The sequence below is a fragment of the Neomonachus schauinslandi genome, chromosome 1 (genome assembly GCF_002201575.2).
Source record: "Neomonachus schauinslandi chromosome 1, ASM220157v2, whole genome shotgun sequence".
NCBI lineage: Eukaryota > Metazoa > Chordata > Mammalia > Carnivora > Phocidae > Neomonachus > Neomonachus schauinslandi.
The window spans coordinates 65,084,671-65,110,525 of NC_058403.1; the positions used below are offsets into that span (position 1 = coordinate 65,084,671).

Sequence of the window (25,855 nt, forward strand, 5' to 3'; positions counted from 1 at the left end):
AAAGTATCATGTCATCTGCGAAAAGAGAGAGTTTGACTTCTTCTTTGCCAATCTGAATACCTTTTATTTCTTTTTGTTCTCTGATTGCTGTTGCTAGGACTTCTGGTACTATGTTGAAAATAGTGGCAAGAGTGGGCATCCTTGACATGTTCTTGATCTTAAAGGAAAGGCTCTCATCTTTTCCCCATTGTGGATGATATTTGCTGTGGGTTTTTCATAGATGGATTTTGTGAACTTGAGGAATGTTCCCTCTATCCCTATACTCCAAAGAGTTTTAATCAGGAAAGGATGCTGTATTTTGTCAAATGCTTTTTCTGCATCAATTGAGAGGACCATATGGTTCTTCTCCCTCCTATTAATGTGTTCTATCACATTGATTGATTTGCGAATGTTGAACCACCCTTGCATCCCGGGATAAATCCCACTTGGTCGTGGTGGATGGTCCTTTTAATGTATTGTTGGATCCTATTAGCTAGGATTTTGTTGAGGATTTTGGAATCCATATTCATCAGGGATATCGGTCTGAAATTCTTTTTGATGGGGTCTTTGCCTGGTTTGGGGATTAAGGTAATGCTGGCCTCATAGAATGAGTTTGGAAGTTTTCCTTCTGTTTCTATTTTTGAAATAGCTTCAGTAGAATAGGTATTATTTCTTCTTTGAATGGTTGGTAGAATTCCCCAGGGAATCCATCAGACCCTGGACTCTTGTGTTTTTGGGAGGTTTTTGATCACTGCTTCAATCTCGTTTCTGGTTACTGGCCTATTCAGGTTGTCCGTTTCTTCCTGTTTCAGTCTTGGCAGTTTATAGGTTTCCAGGAAGACAGTCATTTCTTCCAGGTTGCTTAATTTATTGGCATATAGTTGTTGATAGTAATTTCTAATAATTGTTTCTATTTCCTTGGTGTTAGTCGTAATCTCTCCCCTTTCATTCGTAATTTTATTAATTTGGGTCCTTCCTCTTTTCTTTTGGATAAGTCTGGCCAGTGGTTTGTCAATCGTATTAATTCTTTCAAAGAACCAGCTTCTAGTTTCATTGATCTGATCTACTGTGTTTCTGGTTTCTAATTCATTGATCTCTGCTCTCATCTTAATTATTTCCCTTCTGATGCATTGTTTAGGCATTGTTTGTTGCTTTTTCTCTAGTTCTTTAAGGTGTAGAGTTAGTTGGTGAATTCGAGATTTTTCTATTTTTTTGAGTGAGGCTTGGATGGCTATTTTTTTCCCCCTTAGGGATGCCTTTGCAGTATCCCATAGGTTTTGGCCCGATGTGTTTTTGTTCTCATTGATTTCAATGAATTGTTTAAGTTCTTTGATTTCCTGGTTGACCCAAATATTCTTGAGCAGAGTGGTTTTTAGCTTCCAAGTGTTTGAATTTCTGCCAAATTTTTTCTTGTGATTGAGTTCCCGTTTTAAAGCATTATGGTCTGAGAATATGCAGGGAATAATCTCAATCTTTTGGTATCGGTTGAGACCTGATTTGTGACCCAGTATGTGGTCTATTCTGGAGAATAGAACTTCTGGAGAAAGTTCCATGTGTGCTCGAGAAATATGAATATTCTGTTGTTTTAGGGTGGAATGTTCTGTATATTATCTATAAGGTCCATCTGGTCCAGTGTGTCATTCAAAGCTCTTGTTTCTTTGATTTTCTGCTTAGATGATCTTTTTTGCTGAGAATGGAGTATTGAGGTCTCCTACAATTAACGTATTGTTATCAATATGACTCTTTATTTTGGTTAACAGTTGGCTTATGTAGATGGCTGCTCCCATGTTGGGGGCATAGATATTTACAATTGTTAGATCTTCTTATTGGATAGACCCTTTAAGAATGATACAGTGTCTTTCTGGATCTCCATCCCTTCACTTTCAGTCTGGATGTATCTTTAGGTCAAAAATTAGTCTCTTGTAGACAGCATATGGATGAGTCCTGTCTTTTTATCCAAACTGCAACCCTGTGCCATTTTATGGGAGCATTTAGGCCATTCACGTTGAGACTGATTATTGAAAGATATGAATTTATTGTCATCATGTTGCCTGTGAAGACCTTGTTTCTATAGATTGTCTCTGTAAATTTCTGTTCTATACCACTCTTGGGGTCTTTCTCCTTCTATAGAACCCCCCATAATATTTCTTGCAAGGCCGGCTTAGTGGTCACATATTCTTTCAGTTTCTGCCGGTCCTAGAAGCTCTGCATCTCTCCATCCATTCTAAATGACAGTCTTGCCAGATAAAGTATTCTTGGCTGCATGTTCTTTTCGTTTAGTACCCTGAATATGTCTTGCCAGGCCTTTTTGGCTTGCCAGGTCTCTGTGGATAGGTCTGACATTATTCTGATGTTCCTCCCTCTGTATGTAAGGAATCTCTTCCCCCTAACTGCCCTGAAGATGGTTTCCTTGGTTCTAAGATTTGCGAGTTTTACTATTACATGCTGGGGTGTTGGCCTGTTTTCCTTGATCTTGGGAGGGGTCCTTTCTGCCTCTAGGACACTAATGTTTGTTTCATTTCCCAGATTAGGGAAGTTCTCAGCCACGATTTGCTCAAATATATCTTCTAGTCCTCTCTCTCTCTCCACCCCTCAGGGATCCCAATAATTCTGACATTGGAACGCTTCATGGTGTCACTTATTTCTCTGATCCTATTTTCATGGATTCTGAGTTGTTTTTCCCTGACCTCTTTTCCCTTTTTATCTATTAAATGGTCTTCCAGGTCACTAATTTGTTCTTCTGCCTCCCTTACCCTAATTGTTAGATTATCTAGATTAGACTGGATCTCATTGATAGCATTTTTAAGTTCTGCCAATCAGGTTTCATTTCTGCCCTTAGAGACTCTATGTTGCCTTTAATTGATTTCTTCATTCTAGCTATTGTCTTCACAATTGCTAGCTTGAATTCCATCTCTGACATCTTGGTTATATCTGAATCCATTTGTAAATCTGTGGCATAAGTCATAAACTCTGAGTCTTTTCTATTTTGGGGGGGGTCCTCCTCCTAGTCATTCTGTTTTGGGTGGTTGAGAGAATGTATAGAGTCCAAATTATTGACCACAACCCAAGCAAGATGCACCTGTTTTCTAGGGACCTTAGGGTTGCTGGCCTCTTGTTTTCCCAGCCTGTCTTCTGGGGGAAGGGCCTGCAGCACTGTTACTCAGGCAACCCTGTTTGGGCAGAGTTGCCCTGCCCCCTGTGGCGGGGGATGGGCTCAGTGAAAACTGGTTTTTTGGGGCTTTTGTTCTCTGGCAGCTTTCCCTGGCAGCTTTCCATGTCTCTTCCAAGAGTTAGAGCAGAAGAGACCGTTTCCAACCCTCTGCCTCAGAGCAGAGAGATCAGTCTGTTCTTCAGTGAGCTCTCCGGCCACACTATCTCCGTTTCTGTCTGTGCTGCTATAAACTGTGCATCCTGGGTTGTGTGCCCCTCAGCAGGGCTCCCAGTCCTCGCCTCCAGGTTGGGGAACGGGGGCACGTCTCTGCCCTTTGTGCTTCTAAAACCGCCAGCTGCCCCCAGTTCACAGGCACGGCCCTGCCACTCCGGTTCCCGTCTGGGGGGCTGCCCTAAAGTCCTTTCCTCGCTGCTACCGGTCTGCGAGTCTGTGCCCCGTCCCCAGTGTGGGAGGCTATTGCTAACTGGCGGTGTAGTATCCCCATGGTCAGGATCCCTCCCCCTGCCATTTATCCTCCGATATCTGCCCACAGAATCATGGCTCCCTGCTTTGTACCTCGAAACCAACCACCTGAGATATTCTGTTTGTAGAGATCCGGCTCTGTCGTCTTACATCTCAGGCTGATTTTGTGGGTGTTCAGAGTGGTTTTGTAGATATCCAGCTCAATTCCGGGGACTGGTTGGAATAGGGTCCCCTACTCCTCCCCCATCTTTTCCCCCCTCCTCAACAGACTAGGTTTTAAGTGTGAATAAAAATCATTGGATAAAGTTCAAATATAAAATTAGCAATAAATGATAAAATGCCACGAATTCTCTTCATTAGAGTCTGAGGTCTGCAAACTAGAGCCAAACCAGGGCCAGAAGCCTGTTTCTATAAATAAAGTTTTATTGGAACACTCATTTTCATATTGTCTATGGCTGCTCTTTTGCTATGATGGCGGACTTGAATATTTATGATTGAGACCACCAGGGCCACAAAGTCAAAAACACTTAATATCTGGCCTTTTACAGAATGTTTGTTGACCCCTGTCCTAGATAATCCAAAAATAGAGTTTGTGTTAGAAGTATGATAAAGAGTGATAAAGAACTGTGATAAAAAGTGGCTTAAAAACAGAACTGTCACCAGTCTGTAACAGCATGAAAATGCCGGCAAGGTTGTTTTTACCTTGAAGGTTTTCCTTCTTCAACAAAGAACTGAGTTGACTCATAGCGTTGAAGGTGAGAATCGACTCTACAGATGCTCTGTATCGCCCGGAATGTTCAGTGCTGACATTCAGCCCCAGACTCTGAATTCCTTGTCCAGTCTCTATCCCTTCCAGGAGGGGAAGCTCATGAGGAAGAAAACTGGAAACTATGCTGTGAAGAGTTGGCTCCTTAGAATCTGGATCTAGTAACCAGCACGCCACCTAAATGGGTTCAAAGACATTGTGCACACTTAAAAGGGGAAAATGTTCATTTCTGATCTCACTCCTTTTCACTTAATACTAATTCAGTGGTCTTCCCTGGAGAGAAGAAGGAAAGGATAACTGTAAATTGTACCAGGACTCATTTTTGGTACTAGTGAGAGCAGCTTTCAAAAAAGGAAAACTTACAACTTTTCCATTACTACAACATTCCTGCTTATCTCGTTCTGAAATAGCCTTGAAATCCAAGTGCCTCTCAGATAATTAAAATCATATTTCTGAAAATGTAGATGGAATCTTCTCCACTGAGGCTGATTTGGGCTAAGCTACTATAATAAAGCCAAGTTTTAGGTTTTTAAAAATTCTCTCGACATCATAATAAGTGAGACATAAATGTTTTATCATTAAAAGTTTATACCCAAAGTTTTAGAAAGCCTCCAGGCTTTCCCCTCAGGATAAGGGCCTGCCAACAGGGCCATCTAACAAATCATTTGATTGCTATTTTTAGCTCCCCTGCCAGATTGGAAGACCTGTAGTTTCTTTTGTGTGTGTGTGTGTGTGTGTGTGTGTGTGTGTGTACAGGTCTGTGATTCATCAGTTTTATATAACACCCAGTACTCATTACATCATGTGCCCTCCTTAATGTCCATCACCCAGTTACCCCATCCCCACCCCCAGCAACCCCCAGTTTATTTCCTATGATTAAGAGTCTCTTATGGTTTGTCTCCTGTAGTTTCTAACACTAGGTGATCTAGCAGACCAAAACTAAATTAGAATAAGGAAATCTAAGCCCTGTTCATAATTCTGACAATTACATGACTCAATTACTTCTTCTATAGGTTAAGAATATAGTTTGAGGGCGCCTGGGTGGCTCAGTTGGTTAAGCGACTGCCTTCGGCTCAGGTCATGGTCCCAGGGTCCTGGGATCGAGTCCCGCATCGGGCTCCCTGCTCGGCGGGGAGTCTGCTTCTCCCTCACCCCCTGCTTGTGTTCCTGCTCTCGCTGTCTCTGTCTCTGTCAAATAAATAAATAAAATCTTTAAAAAAAAATAAAAAAAAAAAAAAAAAAAAAAAGAATATAGTTTGATAGGGGAGTATGATATTGTGAATTGTAATAAGAAATATAAATTTGGTCTTTGTCCCCATTTCTAGCAGAGAACTTCTAAAACCCTTGAAATTTCCTAAACTGAGAGATAAAGTCACCTTTTGTTATGTTAATGAGGTGACTTTAGGAATGCCCCAAGGTTACCTAAGGATGGGGGTTGGCTGCCCGAGGAACCAACTCTGTGATTAGAGGGTTGGAACTTTCAGTCCTGTCCCTTGACCTGCTGGGAGGTGCCTGGAGGTTGAATTGATCACCTATGACCAATGATTTAATCAGTTGTGCCTGTGTAATGAAGGCTCCGTAAAAACCCAAAATGACAGGGCTTGGAGAGCTTCGAGGTTGGTGAACACAGAGGTGCTGGCAAGAGTAGTGTGCCTAGACTGAACATGGAAGCTCCCCTCCACCTGATTAATTGAATCTGAAGGAACCTCTCATTTATAGTCAGTCGGTCAGAAATACAGGTAAGAACCTCGACTTAGAACTGGCATCAGACATCCTTGCCAGATGTCCTTGGAAGGAGGTGCTTGGACTCTCTAGTCTATATTCAGTTGGTCAGAAGCACAGGTGTTAACTTGGGCTTGATGCTGGCCTCAAAAGAGCAAGTAGTACTGTGGCACTGACCCTCCAGAGAGGTAGTGTCAGAATTGAGTTGAATTGTAGGAAACCCATCTGGTGTTTCCAGCACTGCTTGATGGTATGGGAGAAACCCTACAAACATATCAGAATTGGTCTCAGAACAATTTTACTTGGTGTCAGAGAAATGGGTCTTGCTAGAAAGGGCCTGGCTCACAGAAACATATGGCTTACAACAAGAAAGGATAAAAGGGTGGGGGATGATGACCCTTTGATCCCTGGATGGCTACCTAGTGACCCATGTATGAAACTAGCTACACTACAGTTACTACGGGTAAAAGTCACTAATTTAATTTAGAAATGGCAGACCTAACTCCTGAGGAGTTGGCTCATTGGATATATAAGTAAATGAAAAACAGTAAGCACACTAAACATACAATCTCTTGGTTACTGTTATCTGTGATAGCTAAATAAAAGTAAAGGAAAGTGTTGGGTCTGGCTTTGATGGTAAACCAAACTCAGATTTGAGTCGGTCTGAGCTTTAGCCACTAGCCTCAAAGTCAACAGTGCAGGGGCAACACAAAGCACCCCTAAGACCTCTGGTCACCAATAAGGTAATCAGTGTAGGAGCACAATACCTAGAAACTATCAAAACCAGGGGGTATAGTGTGACAGAGTTGTTTCATTTCGTGGATCAGTATCATCAGCTTCTTGTGGAACCTTAACTAAAATGGATTATGAGAGTGATTTAGGAGGAGTGTTTGGTTTGGGATGCTGCAGGATGGAAGAGCAGAGGGTTGATGTAGGACCCAGAGCTCACCACGGTACAATCAAAATTGAGTGTATGTGATCCAGACACACGGGAGGTTATTCCTATGGGAAGAGCTAGCCTGGTGCACTGGATAAAAGCCATTATCAAGTCTGTTTAGCCTGAGAGGGGGACTGTCCCTCTTCTCTTATAAATGCCAAGTGGAACACCCTAGGTGAAACAGCTGATATTCTTCATATGCAAGCCATATGGGACTGCTTTATGATAACTGGGATATTTATCTGCTGAAATCTAACCACTACTCAGGTCATAGTAAATGCTGTGGTTTAAGGTGGCCCCTTTCACACAGGTACCCCATATAACCCTACTGTTGCAAAACTGAGGGACAGTTTGGAGAGCCTCATCAAATTTGCCTTCTCAGCTTCTTCTCATAGGTCTTAGAGATGGTAATAAAAACATTAGGTTTATTGACAAGAGAATGGGAAGAGGCAGGGGGAGGTCAAGAGACTTCCCAACAAGGTGGAAATTTTTAAAAGGTTAAGGAATAAGGTGAATATGAAGCAAATATTCAAGAGAAATAACAAAAGAAAGAGGAAACAGAAAGGGAAGAGTCTCAGGACTCAACTCAGCAGGATGGAAATTTTTAGATGGTTAGTAAGAAATGTGATGAATAAAATGGGTGTTGATGATGAAGGGGTGCCTGGGTGGCTCAGTTGGTTAAGCAACTGCCTTCAGCTCAAGTCATGATCCTGGAGTCCCGGGATCGAGTCCCGCGTTGGGCTCCCTGCTCAGCAGGGAGTCTGCTTCTCCCTCTGACCCTCCTCCCTCTCATGCTCTCTGTCTCTCATTCTCTCTCTCTCAAATAAATAAATAAAATCTTAAAAAAAAAAATGGGTGTTGATGGATTAAAAAAATTTTTTAATAAAGCATCAGCAAAGGTTGGGTGGGTCAAAGCAACCCCCATTAAAGGGCCCCAAACAAGACTGCTCTATTTACCATAATATGGAGAAATTTAAAAAGCTCAAAGACGTAAGTTACAATGAGAAACCTGACCAGCAATCAGTGGTTAGGCAGATTAATCAAGTTAAAGACTGATAAAAGGGCTGGGGTCCCTTCACTCAATGCCTTCCTGGGGACCCAAAAAGTCTTTCAGACAAGAGTAGGTAAAACTGTCAGGGGGTGGAAAAGAGAAGTTTCCTGGACTCCTGGAAGAGAGAGATCTAGGAACGGTGGTACTAAAACCCATAGGTAAAGCCCTGACTTGGGCTACAATTAGAATAAGAGAACTGTAAAAATGTAATGGTTGATAGGATTATGTAAACTGGAATGTTAAAGCAGGTATTATGTAAAGAAGTTGTGTCTCCTTCAGGCTCCTGGGTAGCTCAGTCAGTTAAGCATCTGCCTTCAGCTCAGGTCATGATCCTGGGGTCCTGGGATGGAGCCCTGGCTCCCTGCTCAGCAGGGAGTCTGCTTCTCTCTCTCCCTCTGCCCCATAGTGTGGAATGAAGCTCAAGGGCTGATAGCGACAAATTCTTTGTGCAATAGCCCTTTGTGGAGACTGGGGCTAATGGCAAGAGCTTGTGAACACCTCCCAACAATGACAACTGGGACTTTAAACAAGAGAATTTCCATTTGAGGGTATTTATGGCCTTGCTATCTGACATTATTAATTGAAGTTATTCTTATGACTAAAGGATATAACATGATCTAGAAACCTGAAATACCCACCCAACACAGGTGATATCTGAGAAATGCTCTAATGGAGTTGGCAGTGCCCAGGAGAGTTACATAATAAAATGGAAACAGGTTATACAGGATCATGCTGCCTGGGGAACGCAAAGAAGAGATGCTCAAGAGCAGGGAGCCTCTTTTCTCTTAGGCTTGACTCTGGAATTGTGTGAGGAGCTGCTGCTGGATTCTATTGTCACTTGGACAGTACTCTATAAACAGCTCTTGACTGACTGACAAAAAGCTGCTAGGTTTGTGGATGGCAGTTCCGAAGTGAATGAACAATACCCTGTTTTGGAAAGTCGTCATTCTATTCAAAGAAGATAGAAACAGATGATCTTGGTGTGCTGAATTGCATGCTGTTCTCCTAGCAGTGGTCAAAGAACTGAACAGCTGGAAAAAGGCCCTATGTTTGGGTCTTCACTTGCTCATAAATAATGCCAGATAGCCTGGCCAAAATGTCAGTCAGGATGGCAATGGAGACCTGGCCTGCTAAAGGGATGCTCCTACAGGACACAGTCCTACAGAAATTTGAAGGGGTGCATTAAAGTAGGACACATTAATGCCTTTCACAAGAACTCCCTTCTAGGTTTGGAAGGTGACTAGAATTATCAAGCAGATGTCCCTGCATGCCCCTTTGAGATGGTCACCTGGGCCCATGAATGAGGGGACATGGTTCGCTGTAGTAATGCAGAAACAGGCTGAATTTAGACATATTCCTCTTATACCCTCTGAGGCACAGAAGGCTAAAATGAACTATATCTGTCTACAAGAGAGTCAGAGACTGCAGATGGTTATTTGGCAGATTACCCGGTAGGAAGGCCAGGAATATAGCTGGCAGGTGAGACTAATGCTAGTAGCCTTGGGGAGGTACAAATGGGTCCAGATAGGAACAGACATTGACTCTGGACCATGCTTTGCTTACCTGATTGTAGATACAAATGCTCTGACTGCTATAAAAGAACCAGAACAGGAGATACTGCACCAGTTTGGATGGCTGACCATCATTTCTTCAGACCAAAGAACACACTTTATAGCCCATAATGTTCAACAAGGGGCAAAGAGATATCCTCAGTACTAGTTTGATAGAGAATTGGAATGGGCAATTAAAACATAGGTTGTCTAAAAATAGATAAAAGCAGCAAGGGCTGGCTTATATGTCTTCATGAGTATGTGCTCCCACTCAACATGAACATGAGGGGGGCTAAAGGAGTGTCACCACTGGATATATTTCTCTGTTTGGATCTGGGGAAGTAAGGATGGGAAAGATGCTGGTATACTTTCTTCCCCACATCACCTCAACTTTTTTCCTCCTAGCTGATGCAGGGGTCACAGGACCAGGACTACAAGTATAAGGGATGGAAATGGATGATTCCTAAGCAAGAAACTATAATCATGCCAGAAGGGGTGAAGGCACATCTTGCCCCATCAGGCCCTTTTGAATTATAACATAAAGGTTAAAAGCATAGAAGGAAAAATAGTAGCTATGGGTAAAGAAATGAATAAATGGGTTATGTAATGAGGAAAATCCAATATTAACACCTCAAAAGAAGGTCTAAGCAAGAGATGATATTGTCTCTTAGCTCAATTATGCCAGATGCCTGAAAGGGTGAAGCCATATATTGCTGACAATCCCTCTTGCTTTTGGAACCTGGTAAGATCAAATGGAAGCCTACAAACCCGGGAGACATTTTCATATGATAATGATGATGGACTGGATAGTTAATAACTGAATGGGATTCTAGTAATGTGCCAACTACTTTTGACTTTTACTATTGTTTTACTATAATAATCACGTTATAACAATCGTGTTTGAAGACCAGGGGTAGACTGTGATATTGTGACTTACAAGAAATATGTATTTGGTCCTCGTTCTCATTTCTAGCACAGAACTTCTAAAATCCTTGGAATTTGCTAAACTGAGAGACAAAATGGTGTCTTTTGTTATGTTAATGAGGTGGCTTTTGGAATGTCCCTAGGTCACCTAAGGATGGGGGATGGTTGCTAGAAGAACCAACCCTGTGATTGGAGGGTTGGAACTTTCAGTCCCACCCCTCCTGGGATGGGGGAGGGGCTGGAGGTTGCACCAATGGCCAATGATTTAATCAGTCATGCTTATGTATGATGGTTCCATAAAAACCCAAAAGACAGGGTTTGGAGAGTTTCCAGGTTGGTGAACACATGGAAATGCAAGGAGAGTGGTGTGTTTGGAGAGGGTATAGAAGCTCCACGCCCCTTCCTACATACCTCGCCCTATATATCTCTTCATCTGGCTGTTGATTCATATCCTTTAATATCTTTTGTAAAAAAACAAAAACAAAAACAGTAATCTAAGGAATAAACTGGTTTCATGAGTTCTGTGAGCCCCTCCAGCAAGTTAACTGAACCCAAGGAGGGGGTGGTGGGAACCTTTGATTTATAGCTAGTGGGTCAGAAGCATAACAACCTGGGTAGGCAGTGTCAGAACTGAGTTGAATTGTAGGATGATCAGCTGGTACCCAGAGAATTGCTGGAGGTGTGGGGAGCCCCCGCCACATTAGAAATTGGCAATCAGAAACCTTTTAGAGAATATTGAATAAGGTAATTTGATGTTAAAGTTGGCAAATGTTTCTTATAAAAGCGAGATTTTTTAAATTAATAGTTTATCTTCTTGCATCAAAAGTGTTATGATTGACAAAACCAACTATGGAATATTTCAAGTAGTTTATGCAAAAAGTGCTATAATAAATCTGAGATGGTATAGTAGTTTAATTTAATGAGAAACTCATATTACCCATATTCTCATTTTGGACTCTGGAAGATCAAAATTTTTTTGAGTTTTTTTCTTAAATTTAAATTCAATTAATTAACATATACTATATTATTAGTTTCAGAGGTAGAGTTCAGTGATTCATCAGTTTTATATAATACCCAGTGCTCATTACATCACATGCCCTCCTTAATGGCCATCATCCAGTTACCCCATCCCCCCACCCCCCCTCCCCTCCAGCAACTCTCAGTTTGTTTCCTGTGATTAAGAGTCGCTTATGGTTTGTCTCCCTCTCTGATTTTGTATTGTTTTATTTTTCCCTCTCTTCCCCTATGATCCTCTGTTTTGTTTCTTAAATTCCACGTGTGAATGAGATCATAGGATAACTATCTTTCTCTGATTAACTTATTTGTATTTAACTTATATATAACTTATTTATACCCTCTAGTTCCATCCTCATCGTTGCAATGGCAAGATTTCATTTTTTTTTTTGAAGACTGACTAGTATGGAACATCAAAATGAAGCGACAACTTTTTATATCCAGGAAAGGTCAATTTAAAAACTATATGGAATTTATCACACGTAAACCAAGCCTAGCTTGAACTACAGAAAAGGACAGTATCTTCAGTTTGTCTGATACTGCCTTTGAAAATCTTTCCCCCAAAAAGCTAGAGAAACTAAGAAACCAAAATTTATCCTATTATTGATTACATTGCGAATAACAACCAAGTAATATCATATATCAATTCAAAATTAATATTCCATATGCCTCATGTATCCAGTATCAACAGGGGGAAAAATGATACCCCTTTGAGAGCTATGATATTGTAAATAAATGTCTTATGAAAATGCATTATACTGTAAAGTGTATGTTACAATAAGTTACCCTTTCCTTAATAACTCAGAATCATCATTATGAGAAGTGTATCATGCCTTGCTATTATAATAGCAAAGTTCTCAGGGGCTAGTAAGGTAATCTGTCCTATGCTAAATAGCCCTAACTACTATTCTTTTTGATGTCTAAGGTTTACACATCTTTCCTATTTTCTGCCTCTGTCTTCATGGATATTTGAAACATCCTATCATATATTTAAATCTGACAGTCCTCATTTCATTTCTAATTTACTAAGAAACAGAAAACTTCAAATATAACCAAAATAAAAAGTTTTAAATCTCTGAGGGAAGGTATGAACTTCAGTACTTCAAATTTGTGGCATCTCTGTTTTTATCTACACAGAGGTATTTGGTGCATCACATTTTGTTCTGGGTGAATGAGATTACTAGATAAAGGAGTGACTACTCTAAAAAATTTAGGCTTTGTTCTTGGAGCTAAATAAATACCAAGTCATTTAAGAATTAACACTACACATTAAAAATTTTTTTAAGTATGGTAAAAATTAAATAAGACATGAAACCTTAGGATCTTCATAACTTTGTTCCAGGGAGATCCCACAAGACAGAAGAAGAATTTTATAGCTCTGGATGAAGTCATAGATGATAATAGAACGTTCTTTATCAGATTCCTCTTGAAAGCAGGATAGAAGATACCACATTCTGTCTTTCACAGTCAGGCTTGGATCCAGAGAAGGTGGGACCAAACTGGAACTAATTTCTTTAGAAAACAAACAAAAAGTCTTAAGGCAAAAATTACATGCATTCATTTGAAACAGCAATCTTTAACGAAAAGACTGAAAAGCCCAAGGGTCTAGCTCCATGGAACCAATAATTCAGCATAACCTTATTCAGGTCATGTTGGCTACACAGACGAAGTGCTTCATATTCTAAAAATTAAGGCTTGTGCTATGTAATTAATAATGCTCTATTCAATTAGGCGAAATTTTTAAATAACAAGATTTCTAAAAATAAATTTACATTTCTCAGAATAAGGAGTTAAAGACATAAAAAGTATTTTTTTTTTTTAAAGATTTTCTTTATGGGTGCCTGGGTGGCTCAGTTGGTTAAGTGACTGCCTTCGGCTCAGGTCATGATCCTGGAGTCCCGGGATGGAGTCCCACATCGGGCTCCCTGCTCGGCAGGGAGTCTGCTTCTCCCTCTGACCCTCCTCCCTCTCATGCTCTCTGTCTCTCATTCTCTCTCTCTCAAATAAATAAAGAAAATCTTTAAAAAAAAAAAAAAGATTTTCTTTATTTATTTGACAGAGAGAGACACAGCGAGAGAGGGAACACAAGCAGGGGGAGTGGGAGAAGGAGAAGCAGGCTTCCCGCCGAGCAGGGAGCCCGATGTGGGACTCGATCCCAGGACCCTGAGATCATGACCCGAGCCGAAGGCAGATGCTTAACGACTGAGCCACCCAGGCGCCCCAAAGACATAAAAAGTATTTTGAAATGAATTTTAAATGAACTTTTTAAAAAAATTTAGTATGAACATACAATGTTAGATCTAAAAAAACCCAGAAGTTCAAGTATCTATTTAACATAACACATTTTCCCTCAAAACAACTGAAAATATTTCATGCTTACTCAGGAATAGATATTATATGGCATTCTTTAAAATATTTACTAATTTTGCTCCTGTCTAAAACCAATCTATCAGCTAGGTAATGTAACAACTGTAATAAGATCACAAGGCATTTCCAAATTATACCCTCTCAATTCCATACACATCTACAAAGGCTGTATGATTCAACCACTGTAGATGTTCAGCTCATCGCTATCTCTAGATAAGTTCCAGACCCAGTCAATAACATGAAAAACGTCTGAAAAGAAACTGCTATGATCCAATCTTCAAAAACAAACCTTCAAGGTGGCCAGGGAGTCCCTAAGTGTCCACTGCCTTCAAGAAGAAAAGACAGTATCAGTAGCCATGTGATAAGTAAAGGGGAGTAAAGGTGGTGCTTAAGACATTCATTCTAGTTAATATATGAACTAATGTACACAATAGCTACTATCCTCCCAGAAAGAATTTTTAAGCCTAAAAATAAATTTTAAGTATCAGAAAATTATTCTCAACAAACAGGTCACTATCCTAATAGAGATTATATTAAAATTAAATGGTGATTAAGCCAAATAGTGATTACTTACCAGGATGCTTTTGTTCCTTCTGCAATGAAAAATAATAGGCATCTCTTCCACCCCAGCATACTGCCAGACCAACCACCAGGATGTCATCACAACCTTTAACAGGAACGCCATCATCTCTAATAGTGGTTTTCTGAGGTGAGCTAACTAAGTAAATCAAAAGTGAAATAGTTAAAAATCTCAAAATAAAGCCATTAAACTGAATGCTAAAAAAACAATGATAATAATACAAAAATTATTTTGCAAAATTTCCAGATCCCTAAAATATCATTATTTGGATGGTCATTTTTAAGTATATGTAAGATCTTTCTAGGCTTCCCATCTATTAAAATAACTGTCACTATGAAAAATTTACCAAATATATCTTAAAATAGATCTATAATAATGACTAAAATGGTTAACTAAATTTTTTTAAAGCTGCATTTTGAATTGCTATAACTCAAACAGAAATAAAGACCACTTGCACGCTACAAAAATTTTGTAGTGACTTCAGCAATTCTTAACACTAAGACATTCCAGAAAATCAAGCATCTTACTTCTTGGTAAAGAATCAGGTATGATTTTTGTATCTAGAGTCCACATTTGTTCTAAAATAAGGCATCTCCAACTTTACAGATACAGGTCAAAAACCAGTCTATCTTATTTGCAATTAGATCCCCAATATCTTGAAAATAAATGGCACATATTTGTTAAATTTAAGTGAACAATTTTATCCCTCTAACCCCTAGCACAGAGAATGTTCTCAGTTTTATGTATGTTGAATGAGAAATGGAGAGTACTAGTCAACACAAAAAGTACATAAAACTTGTCATTAACACATGTGCTCTATGACCTAAGTGTCCATTGATAGACAAATGAATAAGGAAGATGTGGTACACATATACAATTAAATGTTATGCTGCTATAAAAGGGGATGAGAACTTGCCATGTGAGACAACATGGACCTAGAGGGTATTATGCTAAGTGAAATAAATCAGACTGAGAAAAACAAATACCATATGATTTCACTTCTTATGTAAAATCTAAAACAAAACACACAAATGAATAAACAAACAAAAAGCAGAATCAGACCTATAAATACAGAGAATAAACTGACAGTTGCCAGAGGGAAGGGAAGGGGGGGGGGTTGGGTAAAATGGGTGAAAGGGAGTGGGAGATAGGGGCTTCCAGTTATGGAATGAATAAGTCATGGGAATAAAAGGCACAGCATAAAGAATATGGTCAATGACACTGTAATAACAATGTATGGGGACCGATGGTAGCTATACTCACGGTGAACATAGTGTAATGTATAAACTTGTCAAATCACTATGTTGTACATCTGAAATTAATATATCATTGTGTCAACTATACTCAAATAAAAAAAAATTAAAAACCAAACACATGTTCCATGAATTGAAGATCAAATACTCAAACTTTTATGAACAAATCCATTCATAAATACAGAGATTTAAGAAATCTGATCAAATCTTTGCTTTCCATAGCAGGTTGTCAAGCTGACTACAGCTATTCCCCATGATACAAAATCCTTATTGTCATGAAGTAAGACAGGAATATACATATGTGGCATTATTTAACAAAAGGTTTAAGTCTCTTAAAACTTACAAGGACTCTATGAGGCTTTGGGGTCAACATTTTGGCATAAGATTCATGGACATCAGTTGGAGGTACAACTTGAGATAAGTACTGAAAAATGTAGTTAATGTACATTGTTTAAAATATAGTCGTTTTTCTATGTACTTTTGTGATTATGTAAGTGAATAAGGATATTACAATTTAATAGAAAATAATTCATGAGCACTGATGATTAATAAAAACCATGATGCTATATCATTAAGATACCAAAAAAAGGCAATCTTTGTTCAAAATATATATTTTAGTTTTTACAAACTTATATTCTAATATTAATATATATAATCATATATAAATCATATATGTCATACACACACACTCACACACACACACACACACACATATATATATGATTTTCTTAAAGAGAAACATCATGTTAAATGGTAAATCTTAGCATACTCTAGCACCAGATATGGCCTAGAGTTGAAGAAGCAGCGACAGATAGGTGACCTCTGTGAAGCCTCATAAAATGAAAAGGATTAGGACGGCAACAAATAGAAGAGCTCCATGGCCTGACACAGGGCAAAGTCCAGAATAGCACTCAAGAAAGAGCTGCCGTTTGAGAGATGGATTCCTGATACACGCAATGGTCAAGATGCCAAACATTGTTCCAGTGCTGGCCCCCCAAGCCAGCCACAACTGTGGTGGCTGCAGCAGCAATAAGCTTGGCTGCTATGTCCTTGTCCTGAGAGAAAAGAACTGGTCTGGAACTCCCTTTGGACCACCTAGTGCGGGGATCTACTCTAGAAAGGCTGTTTAGGTGGGATCCGTGGCTTATGAAGAAAGAGGCAAACACACGCCTGATTAGACCACAGCTACAACAGTGGATCAGAGCCAGGTGAATGAGGAGTGCCTTGGTGGTCTGCATCAGTTCAGTAGCCCAGCTTGAGCTTTTTTCTCAGTGCTTGGCTCTCACACCCACATCCTGGAGTCACCCATCCCTTATACCAGATGGCAACTATTATTAATCTAGATGCTCTCAACAATAGGCTGTTCTACAGGTAAACCCACATAGAAGAAACTTTAAACTCTGAATAAATTTATTACATTTCATATCCAAGACTGAAATGGCTCAGGCCCATCCCAACCCACTATTTTACATATAAACATGAGAATATGAAAAATTAAAAAAAATTCTTACCTTGCTTAAACCTACCACCAATAGCAGCACTTTTAGAGGATGTCAAATTACTGATCTTTTCACAAGCCAGTGAGATGGAAAATCGCTTTTTGCACTGCCACTCCTTAATGAATGTCCGAAAGAGAGTTTGGTCACTTGCTACATCAATTATGGCCAAACTTCCTGGGCTGAACGAGGCTGGAGTTAACTGCGATCCATCCTGTGATAACTGCAGTGAAAAACTTGTGTCTCTAATAGGACTGTCCTCTTTTAAACCGTTTCTACTCTCTGAAGTTAAATCTTGGTTTTTAATATTTGAAGATGAGCCAAATGAGTAACTTTCACCAAGCTGTAAAACAGTATGTGTTTTCCGAAGTTTTACAGAAGATGTTCCACGAATACTTGGAAATATCAGCTTAGTAGCAGATGCTGGAATAGGTGTAGGAGGAATGAGTCCATTATCATCAACTATACAATTCTCTTTACAAGGCAAGTGAGATGAGGTTTCAGCCTGAAGGCCATTGGTCTCCAGCGCCCCAATCTTGCTTTCTACTTCAATACTAGGGGAAAATGAGATTCCCTGAACTTGATTTGGCTCCACATCTGAAATCACTTTTTGTTTGTCATTTACCTCTGTATTTTTTCCTTTCAAACTAGACAAGTTTGTAGTGGTTAATTTTTGCTTTTCATTTTCTAGAGGACTGGACACTTTGTCTAAAATTCTCTGCAGTCCTGGACTTAAATCAAATGATGCCCCTGACCATATCAATGAATTATTTTCCCTTGTCTCAGTTAATTTGGGTTTTTGAGACCTTTCATCTTTATCTCCTCCAATTACTTCTCTTTGTGGATAATCATTACCTACAGTCACTGGATCACTTAATTCTAATTCTCTAAGAGATACTGCAGTATTCCGTTTCTCTTGGACAGGACATATTTCTACATTGTCCAAAGCTTCAACCATCTGAGCAGAATCCATTTCTGAAAATATAATAGACTCATCACTGAAACAAGAGAACTGTTGCTGATTATCTTGATTCTCATTTGTATTTGATTTTCTAATTGGGCCCTCTGGTTGCAGACACAAAGAATGACTGAAATGGTTTGATGTTAGTGCAGAAGAGAGGGGTTCTTTCGTTTGTATATCAGGTGGTTGTTCTTTTACTAGGTAGTCTTCACTGAAACTGTCAAATAGTAAACTATCACTCAAATTCAAACTTGTTTCAGGAACTGGCAGACATTCTGCTTCTATACCAGTGGTAGTTCTCTTTTGAGGAACCAGAGGTATAACTGGCTTCATAGCTTCTTGTGTTTGATAACCTTGAAGAAAACTATTTAATTGAGAGTCGGTGACAGAAAGTTCATTCCCTTTAAGACAAGGGCCATTTTCCCTCAAGAGTATTGGGGAATGAAAAATTGAGCTTTCTGGAGTCAGGATACCAACCTCATGTGAATCAGTGCCTTGTTTCATAGTATCTACAGTCTTAAGTTCCAAATGATCTATATTTGTCACTCCTGGAGAATGTCGTTCACCAGGAAAAGTAATATGAATCTCATTCTGAAAAGAGTGTACCGAACTCTGGTTGTCTAAGCTCTTCTGCATCGTCCCTGTTGCCAGGTTGGCATCCTTTGCTCCTTGTTTAGCATTTTCAGTTGCTATCTGTTGTATTATTTCCTCTGACTGAGTATCCAGGTAGAAACTGTCTTCAAATTCACAAGGAACTGAACCTAAGTCAGAAACACAATTATTCTTAGTTTTGTTTACTGCATAAGCTTCTGTTTTTTCTTGTATTCTAGAGGTATTTAGAAAATTCTCCTGCTGGCCTCCTGATTCTCCAGTTGGGAGATGTATTCTGAGTATCTCAGCGCTACTTATATTATCTCCTGATACCTGAAAGTTATTTGATTTATTTTCCTCACCATTAAACTTCATACTTCTACACTTGATAATAACATTTGAGTCTCTATTCATATAACTACTGCCTGTCTCACAGGGCATTTGTCTCTCTACTATTTTTTTCTGTTTGATGTAAGTGTTTGTCTGTTTATCAGACTGTTTTTCTGGGCACTGGTTAATTGAGTGGGTGTCGTGTTTTACATAAACATCCTGGTTTTTTGAATCATTTTGTACCATCAGGACTGTGTTTATTTTTTCTAACTCAACAACGGCGAATCCTCTTCCATTTTCACTAACCATACTAGTAGGTTGACAAGTCACTTTTTTACTCTGGGATCGTGTGATAAAATGTTCCACAAGAATATCATTAGTTTTTGTTCTGTTCTTTGAACTTCGTTCTCTTTGTGATGAGAATGATGCTTTGCTATATTTTCCCTCAGCACAGGAAGATACATTTTTAGCAAAAGGATCTGGACTTCTAAATTCCACATTCTTCTCATCTAAGGTAAATGAGTCTCCACAATAAACAGGATTAGATATAGTCTGTTCCTGTAAATCAATTCTATACATCCCAGTGTCTTTCACAGGGCTACTGTGTCTAGATTGTTTTACACGTTTACTATGTTTCCAAGATCCAGAGGCAGTACTCATCTTTCCTGAACTGAAACTCAGAGCTTCTTTTTTTGTTTTCTCAAATAAGAGAGTCTGAACAACTTTCTTAGTGCGTGTTCTTCCCTCATTCAGAGAGGTTCTTAGCTTTTCTTTACTTACATTCAAAGAAGCCTGTTTTCTTGCTCTGGAAATGGAATGTGCCTGGCGTTCTTGATTCCCATTCTGTAACTTATCATAAAAGGAATTTGTACACTCTCCACTTTTCTCTAAATCTTGCACAGTATTTGGTGAATGCTTAGCAGAAGAATCCCTAAACATCGAGTTACTTTTTTGCTTTGCTGTTAATCTTTTACAAGATCTTTTAGTTTGGGGTATAAATTTCTGTTCCTTTACTTCTGACTCACTGCTGGTCAGTGAGTGTGTATCAGAATTTAAAAGGGAATATGGATTCCATTGCACTCCCATTTCGACTAAGTCCTGCTGCAGAATCATTTTGGCTTCTTCCACAATAAGGGCTGCTGCTTCCCTTTCAGTTAAACCTTTTCTGCCAGTCACCCAAATAGTTCGCATATTCCGACGTTCTTCAACTGCTTCCTCTTCCTCATCCACTGCCTTTCGGGCACTATGTAAGGATGCAGGAAAAGAAATAAATAAATGCATTGATTCATTCACGTATACAGAAATATTTACTAAGCATTAATCTGATCTGTTCTAGGAACTGAAGAACTAGCACTGAACAAGAGGGAAATAAACCTGATGTCTTAGAGCTTACATTCTAGTTGGGGAAATCAGAAAACAAGCAAATGTTAAAATGCATTCTACGTCAACTGATAAGAGTTGTGTACAAAAATGAAGCACCAGGAGGAGATGGGTGGTTCTGCAATTTTTAAATAGCATAATTAGAGAAGGCCTCACTAAGACAGATTCATCAAGCAGAAACCTTTTAAAATAGTGTCATAAAACTTTCATTAAAAACAAATCCTCCTATGTAATATGAACTCTGGACAAAATAATTGAAGGAACTGGAGAGTGACCAAAAGGAGAAACTGAAAGGGTTTAACTAAAAACTTGGATAAAAACCTGGAGTTTATTGACAGGCAGAATTTGAAAAAGAGCTCAGAATGACTGCAAGAGATAGAAAACAATTGGAGAAAGTCCAGAAATGAGAGATCCAGAGAAGGAGAACCCCAAATTCTTCATATAAATTCTGCCCAAATATGTGGCTGACCTCTAATCTATGCAAGTGTGGGCAGACTCCAAGCAGCCAGTTAAAAGTCTAAACAACCGAACAGAGATTTGAGTTACTGTCCACTACAGGAAGACAAAGTTTAGAGTTTGACTTCAGCCAAGCTGACTGATAAAATATCGATGCTCTTCAGGGCAAAATAATAGATTCCACACCCTAAAAGGCCAAACATATACACAAATGAAGTACCACGAAGACAAAAAAACAGGATGAGACATAAAAATTATTAAAGAAATAATGGCCAAGAGATTTCTGTTTCCAACAAGGATGATGTAATAGGGACTAAATTAGCCTGTCACCCAAAACAACTAAAACCAAGGCTAGACGGTACAGCTTCCATTTTGCTCTCTTGGATTACTTACTCTAGGGGAAGCTAACCATCATGGCATTTAAGGACAACAAGCAGCTCTATGAAGAAGCTCATATGAAGAACTGAGTACCAGCTTGCCAGTATGTGTGCAAGTCATCTTAAAAGCAGATCCAACTCAATCCTTCAGATAACTATAGTCCCAGCCAACAGCTTTACTAAAACCTCAAACCAGACCACCAGCAAAGGAGCTCCCAAGTTCATGATTCACAGAAACTTTGAGTTAACATATATTTACTGTTGCTTTTAAGCCACTGACTTCTTTAAAATATATTTTAAAGTTTATTTTTTTTTTTAAGTAATCTCTACACCCAACATGGGACTTGAACTCATGACCCTGATATCAAGAACAGCATGCTCTTCTGACTGAGCCAGCCAGGTACCCCTAAGCCACTAAGTTCTTAAAGTAATTTGTCTCATTTCATTAGCTAACTAATTAGCCGAGTAAAACTATCAAATGTCAAAGATATAAAAAAGAAATCTCAAGGCCTATATATTTAGAAGGACAAAAGAATTATATTCCCATTAGAATTCTTAAAAACAGCATGCAAAGCAAAGAAAGAGCATTTTTCTAAAACTCAATAAAAGCATGGACCAAAAATTTATATCCAGCCAAGATGTGCCTCAAATATTAAGGTTCTAGTAGAACAGTTTTAAACATACAAGATGTGGGGAATTCTATACTATATTAGCCCTCAAGAAATCTATTAGTGGATAAGTTTCATCCGATCAAGAGATGACTAGGAGTACTTCAGCAGTAAGACCAATGGTAAGAATTTGAATAAATAAAAATAGAGATTATATTAGTTTTCCATCTCTACACCCTACAAGGATGGGGAAAAGGGTGAAAAATTAATGTACAAATGCTATATGTTGAGACAAAGTAGAAATAATGCACTTTTTAAATGGAAGGAAAAGGACAGGAAGAAAGAAAAAGAAAAGTGAGCTCAATGTCGATGACTATTGGTCAGGCAGTACGTAGGTATTACAGGATACCATTAAAATCTTGACAAATCAGGGGCACCTGGCTGACTCAGCTGGAAAAGCATGTGACTCTTGATCTTCAGGTTGTGAGTTCGAGCCCTATGTTGGGTGTAGAGACTCCTTAAAAATAAAATCTTAAAAGAAAAAAAAAAAGCTTGACAAACCAGATAATAAAAAGTACACAGGTACCCACTAGAACAAAAATATATACTTTTCTAAATTTAAAAATAAAACTCCAAAGAGTATCCTTAGGTAGAGAAAGAAACATAGTAAATATACAATACACATAATTATAAAATAATTTGAGAACTGAAACCAAACATTTTAGTTAAATCAGTAAATGTGAGTGGGATTAAATCATCTATTAAAAGAAAAAGATTTCAATTTGGCTCAGACAGCAAAAGATAATTACATCTCAGTGTGGTATATAAAAAGTATATCTAAAAGGAAGTGATTCTAAATGGCTAAAACTAAAGGGATGGACAAAAAAAGGGAAGCAAGAAGAAAGCAGTGAGGGATAGTCTGCATTAAACAAAAAAGGGTAAAATTTACTGCTAAAAACAACAACCATAATAAAGACAACATTACCGATCAGTCATATGTACTATGAGTATTTACACACCAAATAACAAGCAATACTTTAATGAAGCAAAGACAAGAGATGCAAGGAGACAGAAATATATTAACAATTAGTAGACTTCAGTAAACCACTCTCATTAAAAGACAGACGAAATGTTGAGGAGGAGAATAAGGACAAAGAAGACCTAATGAACATAACCAATGAAGTAGACGTTATGAATGTATTTCAAACATTTTACCTTTTTAATAGAGAACACATCTAGTTTGTATTGATCATGTATTAGGTCACAAAGAAAACATCAGTGAGTACCATAAAGTATATGTGTTATAAACAACACTATTAGATTGCAGTGTAATAAGACTAGAAATCATTTAACAAAATAAAAAAACAAAAAGCACTTCCACCTGGGCAAAAGAGGGAAAACATGCAAATTACATAATTTCTAACAAATAAAAACAAAATCTCTACATATAACAGTCTGTGGATTATACTTAAAATACAGACCACAGGAAAATTCACAGTACTAAATTCATGGTACTACATTAAAAACACAGCATTTATCAATAAAGATATGTCAACAAATTTCTAGTTCAACAAAATATTTTAAAAAGTACAACAAAATAGAAAGCAGGAAGAATGAAATGTAATATTAAAAGATGAAATTAATAAGGTACATTATTAAAAAAAAAAAACATAGGCCTAAGAAAACAAAATCCTAGATTTTTAAAGAATTTAAAAAATAGATAAACCACTAGTTAACCTGATCAAGAAAAAACATAGACATTTATAAAATAGAAAATGACAAGGGAGGAATAACTATTGAAATAGAAAATATACTTAAAATTCCTAAGAAACTAATTTACAAATCTCTATAAAAATATATTTGAAAATCCAGATGAAATGGTAATTTCCTAGAGAAATACAGATTACTAAAATTGACCCCATTAGAGATAGAAAGCTTAGAGAAACTAATTTCTGAAAAAATAAAATAGACAAAGTGATCAAGAACTAACCCATAGAAAGGCACCATCCAAGATGGTTTCATACAGTAATCATACCAAACTTCTACCAGTTCCAAGACTCTATAAGTTACTGCAAAGCACTGAAAACAAAAAAACACTTCATAATTCTTTTTTATGAAGGAAGTCTGATACCAAAACTGATACTAAAACTTGAATAAAGATAGTGCAAAAAACACACAATGCAAGAAAACTATAGACCAATATTATTTATAAATAACAATGCAAAAGTATACTATTTTAAATATTAGCAAACGGAATCCAACATCACGTAATAAAATAAGATGACCAAATTAAATTTATTATGGAACACAGGATTGATTCAATGTTAGGAAATCTATTAATATAATGAACTGTGCTAATAGATGAAATGGGAGAAAAACCCTATCAATATCTCCATAAATACTAAAAAATCCTTTGACAAAATTCAGTACCCAATCATGATAAAAGTATTCAAGGAAATTTCATTTAATGGACATTTTTCTTAAAATGATAATACATACATACAAACCTACATATATACACACGTATCATAGTCCTGAAGACAGTATCCTACTAAAGTAACACCAGAGGCATTTCCACTAAGATCACAAACAAAGCAAAATGCCCACTATTACTACCATCCCTAATACTACTACATATTAGAGGTATCAGCTAATACAATTAAGAGAAATCAATTAAGAAGAAGATGAACCATGAGAGACTATGGATCCTGAGAAACAATCTGGGGGTTTCAGAGGGGAGAAGGGTGGGGGGAGGGGGAAACAGGGTGATGGTTATTGAGGAGGGCACGTGCTGTAATGAGCACTGGGCGTTATACTTAACTAATGAATCACAGAACACTACATTAAAAACTAATTATGTACTATGCAGTAGCTAACTGAACATAATAAATAAATAAATAAATGCGAGCATACGAATTCCTAAAAAGAAGTAAAATAGCTATTTGCAGATGATACAACAATATACCTGGAAGAGTCTAGAGAATCAATGATACAAGTAATTCAGACAATAAAAGAATTCTGAAAATAGGATAAAAAATATACAAAAAGTTTTTGCAATACTCAAATAATAACTATGTAGAAGACATCATAGAAGAAAGCCACCAATTAAAATAACACTAAAGATTAAGTAGGAACAACTTTAACAAGAAATGTATAAAACCTGTGTGAACAAAACCTAAAACTTCTGTAAACCTATATGAGGAAATCTTTTGAAAACTCTTGAAAAATCACAAAACTAGATCATTTAAAGATGTTACCTATGCTTGGATAGGTTGACAAAACAATATAAAAATGTCAATTCTAAGTTAAGTTTCAGTCCAATCCCAATAAAATATCAACAAACACTTTAACTTTCATATGGGCAAATACACAAGAATAGCCAGAAAAATACTGAAAAACTATGTGGAAAAGTGCCCTACCAGAGATTAAAACATATATAAAGACTTTATAATTAAAAGTTTGGTACTTGCTCATGAATTGACAAAAAGAATAGTAAGTAGAATAGAAAGTCCAGAAATAGACCTAATTACTTATGGATATTTAGTATATCAAATTACTAAGTCAAAGATAGACATTTTTTTTTATAAATGGGAGCCATTGGATAAAAGATGAAACTAGATCCAGACTTCACACCACACACAAAATTAAATTCTAAATGCATCAGGAATCTAAATTCAAATCTATAAATACTTGAAGAAAACATGAATGAATTCCTTTTTAACCTCAGTACAGAGAAAAGTTTTTCTAACTATAATTTAAAAGCAAAAGAAAGAAAGGAAAAAAGAAAGAAAAGAAGAGAAAGGAAGAAAGAAAGAAAAAATGATAAAAAATCAATAGAAAAATTAAAATTCTGCATGGTAAAAACAAGGCAATAAAAGC

At 37.8% G+C, this 25,855-nt stretch overlaps 1 protein-coding gene across 1 annotated transcript in view; it reads right to left on the bottom strand.

Moving 5' to 3' along the window:
* The window catches only part of POLQ (DNA polymerase theta), a 124,703-nt gene that overhangs the window by 46,830 nt on the left and 52,018 nt on the right, over positions 1–25,855 (bottom strand). The window contains exons 16-19 of the mRNA XM_021692492.1: positions 17,289–20,398; positions 14,519–14,662; positions 12,893–13,089; positions 4,316–4,556 (exon numbers count right to left, since the gene is read on the bottom strand). Coding sequence (XP_021548167.1) covers positions 4,316–4,556; positions 12,893–13,089; positions 14,519–14,662; positions 17,289–20,398 — 3,692 coding nt within the window. The remainder of the gene's footprint in view (positions 1–4,315; positions 4,557–12,892; positions 13,090–14,518; positions 14,663–17,288; positions 20,399–25,855) is intronic.